This window comes from Manis javanica, chromosome 12 (genome assembly GCF_040802235.1).
Source record: "Manis javanica isolate MJ-LG chromosome 12, MJ_LKY, whole genome shotgun sequence".
Classification (NCBI taxonomy): domain Eukaryota; kingdom Metazoa; phylum Chordata; class Mammalia; order Pholidota; family Manidae; genus Manis; species Manis javanica.
This window is the reverse complement of record NC_133167.1, coordinates 60,931,017-60,950,289: the sequence shown is the minus strand read 5'-3', so window position 1 is coordinate 60,950,289 and position 19,273 is coordinate 60,931,017. Positions and strand designations below refer to the sequence as shown.

The 19,273-nt window shown below is 41.0% G+C and overlaps 1 protein-coding gene across 10 annotated transcripts in view; it reads left to right on the top strand.

The window, feature by feature from the left end:
- Positions 1-19,273, top strand: part of MAP3K20 (mitogen-activated protein kinase kinase kinase 20) — a 189,207-nt gene that overhangs the window by 98,366 nt on the left and 71,568 nt on the right. For 9 of the 10 annotated variants that reach the window (XR_012123698.1, XM_073218693.1, XM_073218691.1 and 6 more), the window contains exons 4-5: positions 5,329-5,430; positions 9,374-9,439. Coding sequence is in view for 9 of the 10 variants with exons in the window: in XM_073218693.1 (XP_073074794.1) it covers positions 5,329-5,430; positions 9,374-9,439 (168 nt within the window). In the remaining variant the exon portion in view is untranslated. Of the gene's footprint in view, positions 1-5,328; positions 5,431-6,175; positions 7,787-9,373; positions 9,440-19,273 lie in introns of those variants that run through there. The other variant, XM_073218695.1, reaches the window with a different exon arrangement.

Sequence of the window (19,273 nt, the reverse complement as noted above, 5' to 3'; positions counted from 1 at the left end):
ACAAACAGCCCAGGATTTGGACTTTATCTTTTTCAGCTAAATTCTACAAAACACTTAAAGAAGAGCTAATACCCATCTTTCTTAAAAGTATTCCAAAAAGTAGAAGAGGAGGAAATACTTCTAAATTCATTCTATGAGATCAACACCACTCTAATACTGAAACCAGACAAGGACACTACAAAAAAGAAAAATATAGATGAATATCCTTGATGAACATAGATGCAACAATCCTCAATAAAATATTAGCAAACCAAATTAAAGAATACATCAAAAGGATTATCCATCACAACCAAGTGGGATTTATTCTTGGGATGCAAGGATGGTACAATATTCTTAAATCAATCAGTCTGATACACCACATTAAAAAAAAGAAGGGTAAAAAACCACCCTTTTTATGATCATCTCAATAGATGTTCAAAAAGCATTTGACAAAATTCAACATCCATTGATGATAAAAACTCCCAACAAAATGGATATAGAGGGTACATACCTCAACATAATAAAGGCCATATACAACAAACCCACAGCTAACATCATACTTAATAAAGGCTGAAAGCTTTTCCTCCAAAATCAGGGACAAGAAAAGATGTCCACATTCACCACTCTTATTCAACCTAGTACTGAAGGTCCTAGCTACAAAAATCAGGCAAGATAAAAAAAACATCCAAATTGGTAATGAAGAAGTAAAACTGTCATTATTTGTAGATGACATAATACCATATATAGAAAACCCTGAAGACTCCACCAAAAAACTATTAGAACTAATAACTGGATTCAGTGAAGTCACAAGATACAAATTAGTACAAAGAAATCTTGTATTCCAATATACTAACAACAAACTAGCAGAATGAAAAATCAGGAAAACAATTCCATTCACAATTGCATCAAAAAGAATAATACCTAGGAATAAATCTAACCAAGGAGGTGAAAGACCTGTACTCTGAAAACTATAAGACACTCATGAGAGAAATTAAGAATACACAAATAAATGGAAATCTATCCCATTTTCATGGATAGGAAGGATTAATATTGTCAGAATGGCCATCCCTCCCAAAGCACTTTACAGATTCAGTGCAATCTCTATCAAAATACCAATGACATTTTTCAATGAACTAAAGCTAATAACCCCAAAATTCATATGGAACCACAAAAGACCCTGAGTAGCCAAAGCAATCCTAAGAAAGAAGAACAAAGCTGGGGGGATTACACTCCCTGACTTCAAGGTATACTACAAAGCTACAGTAATCAAAACCATGTGGTATGCACGAGAGCAGACCAGTAGATCACTGGAAAAGAATAGAGAGCCCACACATACATGGTCAATTAATATATGACAAAGGAGCCATGAATGATAAAATAGGGGAAATGCAGTCTCTTCAATAACTGGTGTTGGGAAAACTGGACAGTTACATGCAAGAGAATGAGTTACTGACTAACTCCATATGCAAAAGTAAATTCAAAAGGGATCATAGACCTGAATATAAGACATGAAACCATGTAACTTTTAGAAGAAAACACATGCAAAAATCTCTTGAACATACGCATGAGCAATTTTTTCCTGGACACATCTCCTCAGGCAGTAGAAGCAAAAGCAAAGATAAACAAGTGAGACTACATCAAACTAAAAAGTACTGTACAAGCTGGACAATATCCATCATATCATAGACAAATTTTCACAAATGCCTAGGGTGCCTAAATGGTTTTCTTGGCTTCACTGGAGATGGATGGTAATTATAGATTTGCTTTGTTTATGTCACCGTATTCCTATTATGTTAATATGTGTGTGCAAATTAGTAGTTTAAAACCTATACATACTTAAGATACTCTACAAGAAGATATGTCAAAGAAATAATCAATCCTCCCATGTTTTCTTCCATATGCTACATCTATAGCTTTTCTTCTTCCTTCCTAATTACAACCCTTAAATAGAATTCATGCCTCATATCGAATTTACCGAGCATCATAATTCCTCCAGGTGGTAAAGATACCTCGAGACAAGTGCTGGTCATAGAAGCCACAGGGCATAAATCTGCAAAGAAGTAAAAAGCTAACCTTTTCAAACAATATGGCTTCTCTCTCACTTACCAACTTTACATCTCCCTGTATGGCCCCGGAAGATGACTGGTTAGCCAGAGACGGGTAAGATTCCTCAAGGGAGGAACAACCTAAGACAGGCACAGTCACAGGGGGGCCATCAGGTGAGAATTTGGGGATCAACAGAGGTTAGGCTCAGAACCTCACTCCCCCTGCTTTGAGAGAAATCTTCTGCATCCGTGGATGTTTTGCTGCCCTTGTCTAGCTTGGATTAATACTTAGTCAATAGGCACACACCTGATCATCTGATCATCTACATTTGCCCTCTTACAGCACTAAACTATGTTTTCTACCTTTATCTTGCATCTACCTACCACTTCAGCATTTTATTAAAAATAAAAATAATAATAATAATAATAAAGGGAGAAATGTGGGATCAACATATAAATCAAGTACAAAAATAAACGAATATTCATATTTGACCTGATTGTTTATAGGTCATAATGCGTAATCAAAACCGAAAGTTTCTGTGATGAATGCCCTTGTACTGTTCACCATGTAAGAATGTATTCACTATGTAAGAATTCGTTCACCATGTAAGAACTTGTTCGTTATGCTTCAGAAGATTGGAGACTGAGGAGAATTAGGCTTGAGATGGATTAATGATTGTACATTGAGCATTGACCCCCCTATACTGAATTTTATTGTTGTTAACAACCTTGATCAATAAATATGAGAGATGCCCTCTCAAAAATAAAAAAAGTGCTGTACAGCAAAGGACACCATCAGCAGAACAAAAAGGCAACCTACAGTGTGGGAGAATATATTCATAAACAATTTATCCAATAAGGGGTTAACATCCAAAATATATAAAGAATGCATACAACTCAACACCAAAAAAGAAAAATTAATAATAATAATAATAATAATAATAATAACCCAATTAAAAAATGAGCAGAGGACCTGAACAGACATTTCTCCAAAAAAGAAATAGAGTTGGCCAACAGGCACATGAAAAGATGCTCCACATCACTAATTATCAGGGAAATGCAAATCAAAACCACAATGAGATACCACCTCACACCAGTTAATGACCACCATCCAAAGACAAGAAATAACAAGTGTTGGCCAGGATGTGGAGGAAAGGGAACCTTCCTACACTGTTGGTGGGAATATTAATCAGTGCAGCCATTGTGGAAAGCAGTATGGAGGTTCCTCAAAAAACTAAAAACAGAAATACCATACAACCTAGTAATTGTACTTCTGGGAATTTACCTGAAGATAACAAATCCCTGATTTGAAAATATATATGCGTTACTATGTTTATTGCTGCATTATTTACAATATGGAGGCAACTGAGTGGCTATGAATAGATAAATGGATAAAGAAGAAGTGGTACATGTACACAATGGAATATTGTTTAGCCATAAAAAACAAAGTCGTCTTGCCATTTGCAACAACATGGATCTACCTAGAGGGTATTACGCTAAGTGAAATAAGCCATGCAGAGAAAGACAAATACTATGTGATCTCACTTATTTGTGAAATCTAAAAACAAATTAAAACAAAATGGACAAAATAGTAGTAGACTCATAGACACTGAGAAGTGACTGGTAGTTACCATGGGGGAGGGGTTGGGGTTGGTTAGTGGGGAGAGTCAAGGGGATAAAAGAGCAAAAATATTAATCATAATATAAGTTAGTCACAGGGATTGTAGTACAACATGGAGCTAATACAGCCAATGATTCTGTAATGTCTTCCTGTGTTGACAGATAGCAACACACTAGTATGGGTGAAGGTTCAATAATATGGATAATTGTTGAACCACTGTGTTGTGTATACTTGAAACCAATAAAATATTGTATATCAACTATACTTCAATAAAAAATATATAAATAAATAAGTTTTAAGAAAGAAGTGGTACATATACACAGTGGAATTCAGCTATAAAAAAGAAGGAAATCCTTCCATTTGTTGGATACACCTAGAGGGTATTATGCTTAGTGAAATAAGCCAGGCAGAGAAAGACAAATACCGTATGATTTCACTTACTTGTGGAATCTAAAAACAGAAGGAAAAAGAAAAAATGCTCGATGTCATTAGTCACTAGGAAAATGCTTATTAAAAATGAGATACCACTAAACTTATAACCACTAACATGGTTCTAATCAAAAACATAGAAAATACCAACTGTTGGTGAGGATGTGGAGAAATTGAAACCCTCATAGATTGCTGGTAAGAATATAAAATAGTTCAGCCCTTTCTGGAAAACAATTTGACAGTTTCTTAAAAAGTTTAACTTAGAAACTTAGTATGTTACCCAGCAGTTCCATTTCTAGGAATCTAGCCATGAGAAATGAAAATATATTTCCTTGCAAAGGCATGTACACAGATGTTCATAGGAGCATTATTTATAGTAGCCAAAACTAGAAACAATTCAAATTTCTAACAGTGAAGGAGTAAACTAAAACAGGAAGTCCATACAATGGAATATTATTCAGCAGTAAAAAGGAATGAAGTACTAATACATGCTACAACATGAATGAGTCTTGGACATGTATCTGAAGAGAAAGGTGTCAGACACAAAGGCCACATGTTGTATGATTCCATTTATATGAAATATCCAAAAAGGCACATTTGTAGAATGAGAAGACATCATAAGCTGGAGTTGAGAGTAGTGTTTAACTGTAAGTGGGCTCAAGGGAACAGTTTGGGATGATGGAAAGGTTCTAAAATTGGATTGATGGTTCCTCAATTCTATAAATTTGTTTTCAAAATCATCAAATTGTATATTTATAGTACATAATTACATCTGAAAACCTTTTGTAAAGGAATTTTCACAACCAAGAAAGGCGTTTTATGCTTAAATTTTGAGGGTTCTTCTAAACCCTGATGCAACAAGGATTGATTTGTTTACATTGTCACATAAACCCTCTGACTTATGTGTTTAATCTTACCTGACTCACAAGAATAATAATCTTTAAAGAAATAACTATTTACATGCCAGCCTTTGTATCAAACACATTCTTCCAACACCTTTTTGTGTTTCTTAGTTCTACATAAATGGCTTTGGATTTCATCTTCAGCTGAAGTTTTGCTATTCATTCTGTTAGTGGTCTTGTCTTTGACAGATTTCTTACCAGGATGATACAAACTTTTAAATGGAACAATTTTTATATGCTTTTAATGTCTCTGGTTAAATTCTTTGATACACTTACCAATGAAAATGTAAAGTCTCATTTCTGAAATGCAGCTTCGGTTTTACTTGTATGTTTATCTTTCCTTTAAAAATAGAATATGCCTCTCTGGGATCACTCTATGATTACATTAATAGCAACAGAAGTGAAGAGATGGACATGGATCACATTATGACCTGGGCCACTGATGTAGCTAAAGGTAATAATGCTTCATATATTCTTATAGAATTGGTAGAGACTATTCCCATCCTGGCATGGTGACTTCAGTTAGATTTGTTCTTCTGTGTCTTTAAATGTTCTCCCTTTTTCAGACCAAAAGCAGCAAGAAGTCTGCAACTTACTGTATAGATAATATTTTAGGTAATTTCCTTTCCACTCTTGCATTCCTTTTCTCTCTTTCCTTTTTCTTTCCCTAAACTAAGGCCCAACAAAATCAGTGGCTCAAAAGCAGGCATTCTTGACACACTTTGTGACACTGAAATTGACCAGCTTGTTTGACATTTTAGATGGAAAGATCATAACACTGTTGATCTAAAGGTCTCCTTAGAATTAATATCCAGAAAACATGATTTATTGTAGGATTAGTTCTACTCATTTTGTATACATAATAATATGTTAAAAATAGTAATCACTTACAAAAACAAAGTTTTATTTGTCCTGCCATGTAAAAGCAATTCAGAATTTATTTTATATTTAATGTAAACTTGGAAATCACCCTTGGAAATGAAATATTTTTAATACACAAAGTCCCTAAACAAGATGCCCAGTTCTTTTTCTCTCATAAATTCCTGTATGGACTAATGCTTTTTAAAGCAATTTAAATTCCATTTTTTTTAATCTTTTTTTCCCCATTTTCTAACTGATCATTTATGAGTTCTATTTATAGCTAAGTTGCTTTGGAAACAAATTAATCTAAATAATGAACACTAATAGTTACATTTGTATTCTAGCAACCCCTAGAAAGTAAGTTTGTCCAAATATTACTTTTGCAATTAACTCCTTTGCATTTTGATACTCCAGTCTCTACAGGCATCTCTTTACAAAGAAATTGAAAGGGTATTTAGCACTCAATAAGGAGAGCAACTCATACTTTGCTTTCACTGAGAAGTCACACAGTGACTTTCAAATGTAGTCATCTTTCCTTTGGAGAGTTATCTTGTCTCTGTTCTAAGTTTCATCAGCACCTGCTAAATTCTTCAAATAGAGAGAGTGAATTTTTTAAGTTTATACTAAATGCTTCTGTTGAGAGATACTTCATTACCTTATAAGACTAATAAGCTGTATATTTTGGATGGTGTACTTAGGGCTTTGGCTGTGTTAATTAACTTAATTGTGTATTCATTCATCAGCCCTTTCAAATCAGCCTTAAAATTTCGCATTCTTCAAGGCATTTTCATGTAACATCATAGTCATTACTCTGCATGTCAGTACAACACAGGGACCACTTGTTTGTAGTAAGCAGAGTGATGTGCTGTTACTGGGAACTGCCTGAAGCATTGTGAAAATAATTAACATAAATGTAAACATACACAAGCAACTTTGACTTAAAGCACTTTACCTTACAGACATCTGCGTTTAGGGTGCTCAGCCAATTACACCCATTTTATTACTTAATGGCACTTAGGATTAGATAGACAACAAACAAATCAACTGATATCAGTCACTCGTCTTCCTGTTGTGCACACTCTACTTAAGCTTCCCTGGCCCCCAGCCTGTAAACTGTGTCCCTCCTGACCCGTTCCCCTGCAAGAGTCTCTGTCTGAGGAATGAGCCCCTTAGCTCCAGCTCAGTCATTCCTGGGGTTTGTCAAGACTACTTGCACTCTGATCAGAAGGACAAAGAAGAGAAGGAACAGTACTAAGTAGCAAACTGGAACTAGGGATGGGGAGAATGGGAGTAGACCATGGGACAGTGTCCAGAGCTACAAGGTAATAAAATCACCTTTTTGTGGCTGGTGAATTGATTTGAAAGGCAAATTCTAATGTGCTTGGCCTTAGAAGAGTGAGGCAGAGAAGAGACTTGTTTGTTTATAGTCATCAGTAATACTTAATATTTAAAATGACCTATACAAAGAAAAAGAAATCAATGCTATTAGAATGATTTCAGCCTTCTCTGGTAAAGCCATGTGTAGAACTTGGAGATTAAATAGGAAGGCTTGATTTTTGTTGTTTCTGTTTCAAATTCAGCTACATACCTTTCTGACCATTATTGAAGCCACTGAAGCAACAAGATGTTGGGAAATCAAAGAATGAATAATTCATTTCAAAATAAGAGTTGATTCATGAATTTTGACATAGGCATTGCTTGACATCACTGCTCAGAGAATACTTCCTCAAAGCCAAAAAAGCTGCTTTTCTTTCTGGGTGGAAAGGGAAGGGAAGGGCTGACCAGCAAGTTTATCTGAAATGGCTGCCAGTCAGTCAACAGCATGTAAAAGGAGCCGCTGAAGCAGGTGCCCCCAGCTTCAGTCTCACAGTGGTCATCACTGGATCCAGATCTCTCCCAGATGACCTGTCAGATCTTTTAGGAAATGCTGAGTCTTAAAACCAATGAAGGTATTTTCAGCCTTTTGAACTATTTGCAATAAAAATTAGGCAAAATTATAGATGGTTCTATAAAAACATAAAATTTCATATGAGTGTACTATGATTATATACACTAAATATACTGTGAAAGTATGCTATAGACAGATAATTTATAGTACTTTTTTTCATATCTGCCATAGGGAAGAAAAGTGCCTATATTTAATACTTGAGTGTAGTTTCTTTAAATCCTTACTTGCCAACAAGTATAAAAATTGTCTAGCTCTGCCTCTATAGTAATTAAATTCTACCTGAAAAGTTATTCAGGAATTTGATTGATAAAGCCAGAGAGAGGTAACTATGAAATTCAGTCATAAAAATTAGTAAGTTATACAAGTTGTAGCTATTCAATTGTCACAGTTTGTAGTATGTAGAACTTCATATTAGAAGAAAGATTTCCTTTATTCCAATTACATCTTGTTTAAGATCATTTAAATTACTAATATATGTTAACTTGACTCTTTTCTGTAATATCCTTATGTGGCAGGAGTTTATATGTTTTTATTTTCTTTGCTCTTTTATGATTCTTCAATATATAATAATCAGAATAATAGAAAAATAATCATTTTAAAAATTAACCTTGTAAAATTGATATTTTCTATGTACTTAAAAAAAGGAACCAAAGCCTAGTTTAAATTATGTTTAATAGATAGTTCATTAACAGAATGAGCCTGTTTTTGATTTGGGGCAAGGGGCTATTTCTCCCATTATTTAGAAAAGACAACTTGTGAAATAAAGGGAGAGAAAATATTTCAGTAGAAAATGTTCTTTTTCTTTATTCTAAGGCTGCAGGCAAAACATAAATATAGAAAAAGGGGAACGAACATGTTAAGGAGATAACTGAAATACGTGTCTTTTAAAGTATAATTTTTTTGTTCAAAAATAATGAAACTCTACTTAATGTACATCCAGTTTACTGGAGTAACTTGATGTACATTCTATATACGTTGGAGAGAATTTTGGAGTGCATTAACATAGATTACCTGAAAGATTTATCCATGTAAAAAGAAAAAGTATTTTGTAACTACAGTATATTTTTCCATCTGAAGATCATAACCTCAGCTAATGAATCTGACCAGTTCTCCCCACCCTGCCCTGCCTCCTTCCCAGGGCCTTACTGGAGGGAGTACTGAGAAAGTAAGCCCAGCTGCAGCTGCGTAACTGCAGACATCCAAATGCAAACCAAGCACCTGCTCAGAGCCTTGACTCTTTGGGAAGTGGTGGTAGTGAATACCTTAGTCACTGGAGCACTTCTTCAGTTGTAACTGCTATTTCCGTGCAGACTCCAGAAAATTAAGGTGCCCTTTTTACGTATTGTAAGAAGTTAGCTTTGCCCACAACCAAATTCAAACTTCTAAGAGAGTAAAGCACATAAATTTTCCTTAGCATTAAATTTTCCTAATGTAGACATACCTTGTCTCTATTTTATCAATCATGTGTGAACAGAACACATATATTTTAGTTTCTGCAATTGAATGCTTTGCAAAGATATGAAAAGTAATACCAATGCAGTATTAAAAAATGGTACTAATAGGCCTTTCTTCCTTCTTGCATGAAAAGGAATGCACTATTTACATATGGAGGCTCCTGTCAAGGTGATTCACAGAGATCTCAAGTCAAGAAATGGTAACGTAGTCATGTTTTCATTGTACCTAATGTATTAAAAGTACATACACCTGTGTATAGAAATAAGCATCATGCTTTCCATATCTTTTGGAACCTGCTGGTTTGACTCACCACTGATACCATGAAAATCTTTTCCACTGTTAATGAATATCAAAATTCTCCATTTATTTCAAGAAGATGCATAGTATTCTGCTGTATAAATAGCACAGAAATATGGACAGTTGGTTTGTTTACATTTTTTCTAGGATTAAAAAGGTTGAGCTTAATACTTTTCAGCAAAATTTTTCAATACATCCTTAATTATTTCTCTAGAATTATTTTCTGAAAGAGATAACTCTTTCATAGTCTGTAGTCATTTATTTCTAGTCTCCTGTTTTTAGATGGTTCTCTGTACTAGCACTTTTGAGTTTTGTTCTTACTACTTCTGAATTCTTTGGTGTAAATTTTTGTTTGTCATATTACCTGGAGTAGTATGCAAAAATGATCAGCATATTTAGAAGTCTGAAAAGTTAAGGCTTTCTTTTTCTTCTTTCTCTTCTTCTGTACTCTTTAAAAGTTTGTTAATGGTCCCATCTTCTATAAGTTGGAGATTGAGCATTTTAAAATGACTTGCAGGATTAGAAGTTACTGAAGGGCCCCCACCAGTAAGATGGCAAACTTCCGGCTTCTCTTCGGGGGTCCTCGGTTCCCGCCGGCGCCACCTGAAGCCCAATCACCTCTCGCCCCCCTCCCAATCCCAGCACCTAGCCAACAGCCACCAGCCCTGTAGAAGTGACACCTCAATCAATTCATGCCCCTTCCTATATAACCCAGCACCTTTCCCTAATAAAGCGGAACTCTCCGGTGAATTGCTGCTATGTGTCGCTCCTTTCCTTTCATTGGTGCCGAAACCCAGGAGACGGGACACCCCAACTGGGCCCCGTCTTCCCCCCGACACCAGCAGCAGCTTGCCCTCGTCCTCTTTTTCCGGCTCTGGCTCATCACACTCACCACTCCTCTCTGGCCTTTACGTAAGTTTTCCCCCCCGGAGTGAGCCACTCTTCCCTGAGCTATCGCAGTGCCATTGACCGTGATCGTCCGGCAAGGCCCTGAAGCTCGGGGATGAGGAGGGAACTCTCCCCGCCTCAGGCCTTCACAGCTGTGGCGGACCCTCAGGCCCCTCCTCCGACAGCCATAAATCCCTGCCTCAGGCCTTCACGGCTGCGGTGGACCCTCAGGCCCCTCCTCTGACAGCCATAAATCCCTGCCTCAGGCCTTCACGGCTGCGGCAGACTCTCAGGCCCCCCCCTCCAACAGCCATAAACGAGGTGACTCCTTTGCGAATGAGAACGCTCCCTTCCCCCCCCTCCTCCTTCTGCTCCGTCCGCCGAAAACTCCTGCACTAGGTACCTCGAGACTCCGGCACTCTGCCTTCTTAGGGAAGTCTGGGTGACGACCCACACTTCCTAAGAAATTCCGACTCGTATACGAGTTTCCGCAGACCACCAAGGATCATCGGGGATGCCCTTTGTTTCCTTGCAGTCTGCTTCCAGTCCGAGGATCTCCATTTGTCTTCCCCTGTTTGTCTCCTTCTCTGTCCTTTAGCCATGGGAGCCTCCTCATCCCTCCCTGAAAGTTCACCTCTTGAATGCCTGCTTAAGCATCTGGCTACCCTCTCTCTGACACCTGATATAAAACCAAAACTTCTCCATAAATATTGCTCCCAAGATTTCCCGACATACCCCCTAGACAATAACAACCAATGGCCTGCAGGGGGAACTCTTGATCCTAACATCACTCGCGATCTTTTTAACTACTGCCAACACCCGAAAAAATGGAAGGAGATTCCCTATATCTAGGCTTTCCGCCTCCTCCTCTCCCCGCCCCCTCCCAAGTTCTCCGAGCCTGCAAGCCACCGCCCCCGCAGAAGCCTCCTGTTCACTCCCTTCCCCTTCTTCTCCTACAACAGCCCTTCTCCCTTCCTCCCCCACCATCTCCTCCCCAATCTCACCTCCTCTGCCTTTGTCCCCCGCAGATTAATCCTGAGCCTTTCAGCCCCCCCTTTAACTAGGTCCCAGGGGCCTTCTCTGTCTTTGCCCTCATCAACTGTTTCTCCCCTGTTAGGGACCGCCTTTGTCTTCTCACATGTTTGTAGGGAGAATGGGAAAGCACCTTCCCCCATGTCTGAACGCAGCTAGGAAAGCACAAGCTAGAGAACAACTGGTGCAGTCCTTAGAAGTTATCTGTCCACAAAAACATATCTTGCCAAGACTCCTCACTCTGAAAATAGGGAGACCTTGAAGATGTGTAAAAACACTGCCCCTGCTTCTAGCTATGCCCTTCCCCCACTTGCCGATGTGGCAGGAATAGAGAACAACGCATTCCATAAGCAATTAACTGGAGCCCTGCTGTAGCTCAGTTAGTAGAGCATGGGACTCAACCTCAGAGTCATGAGTTCAAGCCCAACTAAAGCAGCAGAGCCAAGCAGCTGGGCTGCAGGCTGGCAACACGTGGGTCTGATTCTATCTTTATTTTCTTTGCCCCCCTTCCGCACTTCAGGACCTGCTTGAATAGGCACGGCTAGACCGCGTCACTCCCCCACAGACTGAGCCAGAACCCTTCAGTCCCCCTCAGACTCAGTCCTGAGAGCCTCCCAAAATTATCGCCCCCCTCCGAGAGGTAGCAAAATCCGAAGGCATCGTGTGCGTTCACATCCCTTTCTCCTTAGGAGATTTAGCCCAACTAGAGAAACGCCCAAGTTCCTTTTCCACTGATCCCATGACATACATCAGGGAGTTTCAATGGACCCTCCAGTCTTACAGCCTCACACATCATGACATTTTCATGCTCCTGGCCAATACTCTCCTCCCTGAAGAGCGTAGACGAGTTTGGGACTTCGCCCAAACGCACGCTACCGAAACCCACAGGACTGACCCCACCTATCCCCCTGGCCTCACTGCTGTCCCCGAACAAGACCCACAATTTAATTATAACACCGCCATAAGTCTCCACTCTCGAGATATTTTTGTCTCCTGCTTAATAGCAGGTCTGAAAAAGGCAGCTCGTAAAGTAGTCAATTTTCAAAAACTTGAAGACATAATTCAGAAGAGAGACGAAACCCCCTCCGAGTTCTTAGACAGACTCACTCAAGCCCTATTACAGCATACCAGCCTGGACCCAGAAACACCTGAAGGAGGACATGTCCTTATGACATACTTCCTAGCTCAAAGCTACCCCAACATTAAAGCTAAACTCAAAAAGTTAGAACAAGGCCCCACTACCCCACAGACTGAGATCCTAACAGTGGCCTTTAAAGTCTTCCATAACCGAGAGGAGGAGAAAGAACGCCGTAAACAAAAGGCTGATCAGGCCAATTTCCAGATGTTGGCCCAGCTGATAAAACCACAACCTGGGCGCCCCTCTACAAACAAGCCCCTCCCCAAGAGCTTGTTTCAAGTGCGGAAAAGAGGGACATTAGTCAAGGCATGCCCCTCCCCCAGATCTCCTACCACCCCATGCCCCAGATGCCACAAAAAGGGCCACTGGGGGTCTGATTGCCCAACCACCCGAAGAGGAGGCTGGACGAACAACCCCCATCCTAAGCCCGCCGTAGTGGGGCTGGCAGAAGAAGATTGACGGGGCCCGAGGGCTTCTCGCCCGACCATTTCCATCACCAAACAGGAGCCCAGGGTTACTTTAACAGTAGACGGTCGCCCCATCTCCTTCCTCCTAGATACAGGAGCCACCTTCTCAGTCTTGCGAGAATACCGGGGCCCTACCACCCCAGCCATTACTCCTATAGTCGGGGTAGGAGGTAAACATATTTTCCCATTAAACCCCCCCCCCCTTTTATGCACAATCCTAGACAATCCCATACCTTTCTCCCACTCCTTCCTGGTTATGCCCCAGTGTCCCATCCCTTTACTAGGACGGGACATCCTTTCTCTCCTCCACATTTCCATAACTATATCCACTCCCACAGCCCCCAGTACTCCCTTTCTGATGGCGCTCATAGCCGACGACCCCCCTCTACCCAATGAAAGCTCCAGTTCCGCCCTCATACACCCTGTAAATCCCAAAGTTTGGGACATTACAAGCCCCTCCGTGGCCCTATGTCCCCCTGGCTCTATCAAATTACGTGACCCCTCTCAGTATATCTGTCAGGCCCAATACCCCCTAACCACTTCAGCCCTCATAGGCCTCCAACCCATCATTCAAGATCTCTTAAACAAAAATTACCTCAGACCCACTCACTCCCCATTTAATACCCCCATATTAGCTGTTAAAAAAACCAACGGATCTTTCCGCCTTGTCCAAGACCTTCGCCTCATCAACATAGCCGTTGTCCCTATCCATCCCTTAGTTCCAAATCCATACAGCCTTTTATCACAGATCCCTGCCTCGGCATCCCACTTCTCAGTCCCAGATCTCAAGGACCCATTTTTATATCCCTCTAGACCCCTGCTCCCAAGATTTTTTCATCTTCACCTGGACGGACCCATACACAAGACATTCTGAACAACTCACTTGGACAGTTTTGCCACAAAGCTTCCGAGATAGTCCCCATATTTTTAGACAGGTCCTAGGTCAGGACCTCAAACAGTTTCATCATGATCACTTCAAGTCCACCTTATTACAATACATGGACAATCTTCTACTATGCAGTCCCTTGTGGGAACAGTCTCAACTTGACACTGCCTCCCTACTTAACCTTCTAGTTTCCATAGGTTACCGAGTATCCCCCGTCAAAACTCAAATCTCTTCCCCTTCTGTCACTTACCTCAGATTCCTTCTATCTCAACAAAGAAAGTCCATTACCTTAGACAGAAAATGGCTCCTCTCTGACCTACCCATTCCCAAAACCAAGACAGAAATCCTTTCCTTTCTAGGCCCTTTCTAAGCCTGGCTAGATATTTTAGAACGTAGATCCCTAACTTCTCCCTGCTCCCCGTTGGCAAGACCCCTATACGACCTCAGCAAGAGCCCCCCTCTAAAAAACCATTATCCTCCTCACCCCGACACTCCTTCATTAAGCTCCATCAAGCCCTTGTAGAAGCCCCAGCTCTCCATCTTCCTGATTTGTCGAAGCCCTTCTCATTATACATTCATGAGAGGTCCAGTCAAGCTCTAAGAGTTCTAGGCCAATATTATGGCCCATCCTTTGCCCCAGTAGCTTATCTCTCCAAGCAATTAGACTCCACAGTTCAGAGATGGGCCCCCTGCCTACGAGCATTAGCCACTAGACAGCTCTTGCAGAAGGCAGCTCATAAACTGACATTCAGGGCGCCCCTTACCATTCTGTCCCCACATCACCTAAAAGATCTCTTAACCTACAAAAATTTATAGACTCTCCCTCCCTCTAGACTCCTGACCTTACTGTCCTCTTTCCTCCAAAATCCCATTCACCCCCTTTGCCATCCATACCCAAATCATGACTTTTTCCTCCTTTACTGCTCTCTTGCTTTTTGCCTCATTCTTATTGTCTTCCCCGCCACCCCAGCCTCCTTTGTATGGCGATTCAAAGTCAGAGAGACTTACACACAGCATCAAACAAAAGTTACTGCCCTCATTGCCACACCAGACTGCCCTCTGAAAAGCTGCTCTGAGCCTTTATACCTCCACTTTCCTCCCTCCACTGAAGTGTCCACTAGCAGCTACCCTTATTCTCCCTACCTCTGCTTCCTCTATGACCAAAAACAAGCCTATTGCAGGTGATAGCTAGACACCTACAGGAGATGTCCCTACTGGTCTTGCACCATTCACTACATGAGTAACTTCCAGTACCCACAGTATTACTCCTCCAACCGTTTCATGAAATATCCCAATGGCTCATTCTCCTTATCAATCCCAGATCCCTGGAACTCTCGATGAGCTGCCAGAGTCACAGCCTCAGTTTACTACGGGGAGTCCTCGACCCCCCACGGCACCCTTCATATCTCTCGAAAGTATGTTCCCTCTCATTCCAGATATCTCAAGTTGCATCAGATAGCAGACATTCCGAAAAAGTCATTATCCAAACTCTTGATGGCGCCTCTTCATCTTCTTATCCCCGCCCCTCTTCCCATTTCTCCTACTCTTCATTACAGCTCATTCAGGACACCACCATCTTTCTCAACCACACCCTTAACACCGCCAATTGTTTCTTGTGCGCATCACTACAGCGCCCACTGCTGGCCGCCTTGCCCCTTAATATTTCCAACTACTCCTTCCATGCAGAAAGACAACCCCTCTGCCCCTGGCAGACATACCCCTATGAAAACCAGAATACGCAGATAGTCTCACCATCCACCACTGTGTAGGCCCAACTCCACCCCCCTCCAGCGCACTTCACTGCCTCTCTATCTACACCCCTACCTCCAGCTCTAAGACTTTTACGCAACCGGGACACGTCTTTTGGTGTAATGGCAGTCTTTTCAACTCGCTGCCTCTCAACTCCGATACACCCTGCATTCTCGTCACCCTAATCCCACAGTTTACACTTTACAGCATGGCAGAATTTCTTGAGCTCCAACCTCCCTTGCCCTCGCGCACAAAAAGAGCTGCTTTCCTTCCCATCATGGTCAGTAGCTCTTTGATCACCTAAGCCATTGGGGCAGGGTTTTCGGGAGAAACCTTGAGTCACTCTCTATGGGCAGTTAGAGATCTCAACGCCAAACTTGAGGGAGCCCTGACATCCACTGCCGATTCCCTAGCCTCTCTCCAAAGACAGGTCACTTCACTAGCTAAAGTCACCCTTCAAAACCGGCGGGCCCTAGATCTGCTTACAGCCGAGAAGGGCGGCACCTGCGTCTTCCTCCAAGAAGAGTGCTGCTATTACATTAACGAATCCGGCATTGTAGAAACTGACATTACCAAACTCACTGACCTTGCCTCCAGTCTCCACTCTACTTCCAATTCCAACCCATTCTTGTCAATACTAACAAACCCCCTCCTCACCTGGCTCTGGCCCATCACAGGCCCCATAATAATCATTCTTCTCGCCTGTCTCTTCTTACCCTGTATAATAAAGTTCATCAAATGCCAAGTCGGAAAAATCTCTAATCAAGCTTTCAACCAGCTTTTACTCAGGAACTACCAGCTTCTAGCCACAGAAGATCCCTCACCCTCACGTGACCTCCTCACCACACACTGAGATGGACCCCTCTCTCCACTGGAAACTGTTCCTGGAAACAATGGCTACAGACGCCTGGCTCCTGACACCCATATCCTCTTGGCACCATTGGAATCAACAGGTCCTCAACCTATGGTTACAGGGAACTTTCATTGATTTCCAAACCTGAAGAAGTCCACATCTACTCATCCTTACTGTGGGGAGTCCTATCAACCCTTTCCTCCCAATTCTCAAGCCCTCACTCCCTTCTCTGCCCCTGTTCAGCAGGAAGCAGCCAGAGAGAAAGCAACGTCCACAACCCCATAGAGGAGAAAGGGGGGAATGAAGGGCCCCCACCAGTAAGATGGCAAACTTCCGGCTTCTTTTCGGGGTCCTCAGTTCCCGCCGGCGCCACCTGAAGCCCAATCACCTCTCGCCCCCCTCCCAATCCCAGCACCTAGCCAACAGCCAACAGCCCCGTAGAAGTGACACCTCAATCAATTCATGCCCCTTCCTATATAACCCAGTACCTTTCCCTAATAAAGCGGAAGTCTCCGGTGAATTGCTGCTATGTGTTGCTCCTTTCCTTTCAGTTACCTTCAAGTAGGAGTGTTAACAGAATGCTTCTTCGATTGCATCACTTGCAAGTTAATAGGAACAGGCAGTGGGATTATTTAGCTAGCCAGCAGCAGCTAAAGTAGACATCAGAGTACGCTACTTAAAAAACTATCTTCCTGTCAATTCATACATGCTTTAATTATTTACATGCTTTCTTAGTGATTCTTCTAAGAAAGGAGGAGGAGAGCCATTTATTTGTAAAAAATCTTAAATTACTGTGGTTAACATGGGTATTTTGTACTAATTTTAGTAATAATGCAGTCCTTCGAATGGGTAGTCACGGTAAGCAGAGGAAGAGGAGGGAATGGACCAGCTGCCTTTGCTTACATGTCAGGACTGGGAGTTTTGTGGGGGTAGAGAAAGGGAAGTTAGGGGCAGCTGCCACTCATCAGTAGTCTAGGTTGGACCACCAGCTTGACACCACCAGTCAACTCTGGCTGATTGTTCTGCCTTTTTTCTAGGTCATCACTTACCACTGGCTCTTCGTAGACATGCTTCCTGGAGCTAAACACATCTGATACAGCTGGCTAACAGGAGCTAATCTAAAACCTGTCAGAGTTTTATGACTTTGTAAATTTTCAGTTTATGCTCAGAATTTCAATCTAAACAATTTATTTGATTTCTCTCCTTTTTATCCGCTTTATCAGTATATCCTAAATATCACAAGAGGAGAATGATTAAATTATGGGTTTATCCATGTTGTCCTGGAAACTAAGTAACAATGGAGACTGTCCCCATTTTACAGAATTACAACTTACATAGTTACTTGATGAGAAAACACATCCATATTGAAACAAGATAGACCTAACTTTCAGCAATTTTTTTTTTCTGGGATGGGGAATAACAAGACTTTTGTTTTCTATGTTAATACATTTTTAAATGTTAGATTTTTTTATATAAATTAGCACTTATTAATCTAATACTGAGAAAAAAGTAGTAGACATATTTTTTTAAATAACTGAATATAGTATTAACAATATTTACATTTTTAATTGAAAAAGTTTATAGGTTATTATATATAGTATCACATTTACCTTAGGCTATTTCTATATATTAGATCATGCAAATTATTTTCCCCACTTATCAAAGTTGTTAGAAGCAGCTGATAAGCATTGATCATCCACCATGTTTAAGGCACCTTTTGGCTTACAAAAGAAATGCCAGAAACAGTTCTTCATGGTTCTGTCCTTGGCCTCCTCATCACCCACTCCCATGAAGACCACATCTACATATTAACATTTCCCAACAGATCTCAACTTCAGAGCTATACATTTAACTGCAATTGGACATGGCCACATAGGTATTTTGAGTGACTCTAAAATGTATCCAAATCTGTATTTTCATCTTCTCTCTGTCCCCTAAAAAGTTATTCCTGCACTCCCTTTCTCAGTGAGTGGTAATACCAGTTGTCTGAGCCATAAATTCAATTAAAAGGAATCAAAGTTTGATCCCAGAGCTCCTGTTCTAACCATTATGCTGTATTGCCTCTTTGCTTGGTTTCATCCTTGGGTCCTCCTGCCTCTCCCCTCATGTCTAGTTATTCAAGCCCAGTGGATTCTGTGCCCAAGTGTTTTCTGACCCTGTCCAATTCTCTCCTGGCCTTCGCCACACAGCCTTCTACGTGTGCTGATCACTCTTGGACTACAACTTGTGTGCACAATGATCTTCTTGCCTCCAGTTCTCCTCCTCTCTAATATACTCTCCCCTCTGTGCATTTGACCATTTTCATTTCTCCATTTAAAATTGTTCATTGACTGCATTTCTCACAAAAACGCTTCTGGACTTGGCCCCCACCTTCCAAAACTGTGTGCCTTTTCCTCGGTTCCTGGCTTTTCCAAGGCTCTTTCTTCTGCCTAGAAAACTCCTTTCCTTCCCCAGCTCTCCTCTTTTTGGCTAATTCCAATTCATTCTTCAGGCTTTTTAACGTAAGCATCATTTCTTCCAGGAAAATTCCTCTGCTTTCCTTAGACTTAGATATCCCTTGCTCTTTGGTTCCATGGCAATCAATCTCTATGTCTCTTGTCATGGAATTTATCCCGCTTTACATGGATATTTGTTTCGTTGTCTCTCCCCTTACACTCTAAGCCCATGAGAGCTGAGGCAATCTCAATCTTGCTCACCTTCCTCTTCTAGAGCATAGTATATGG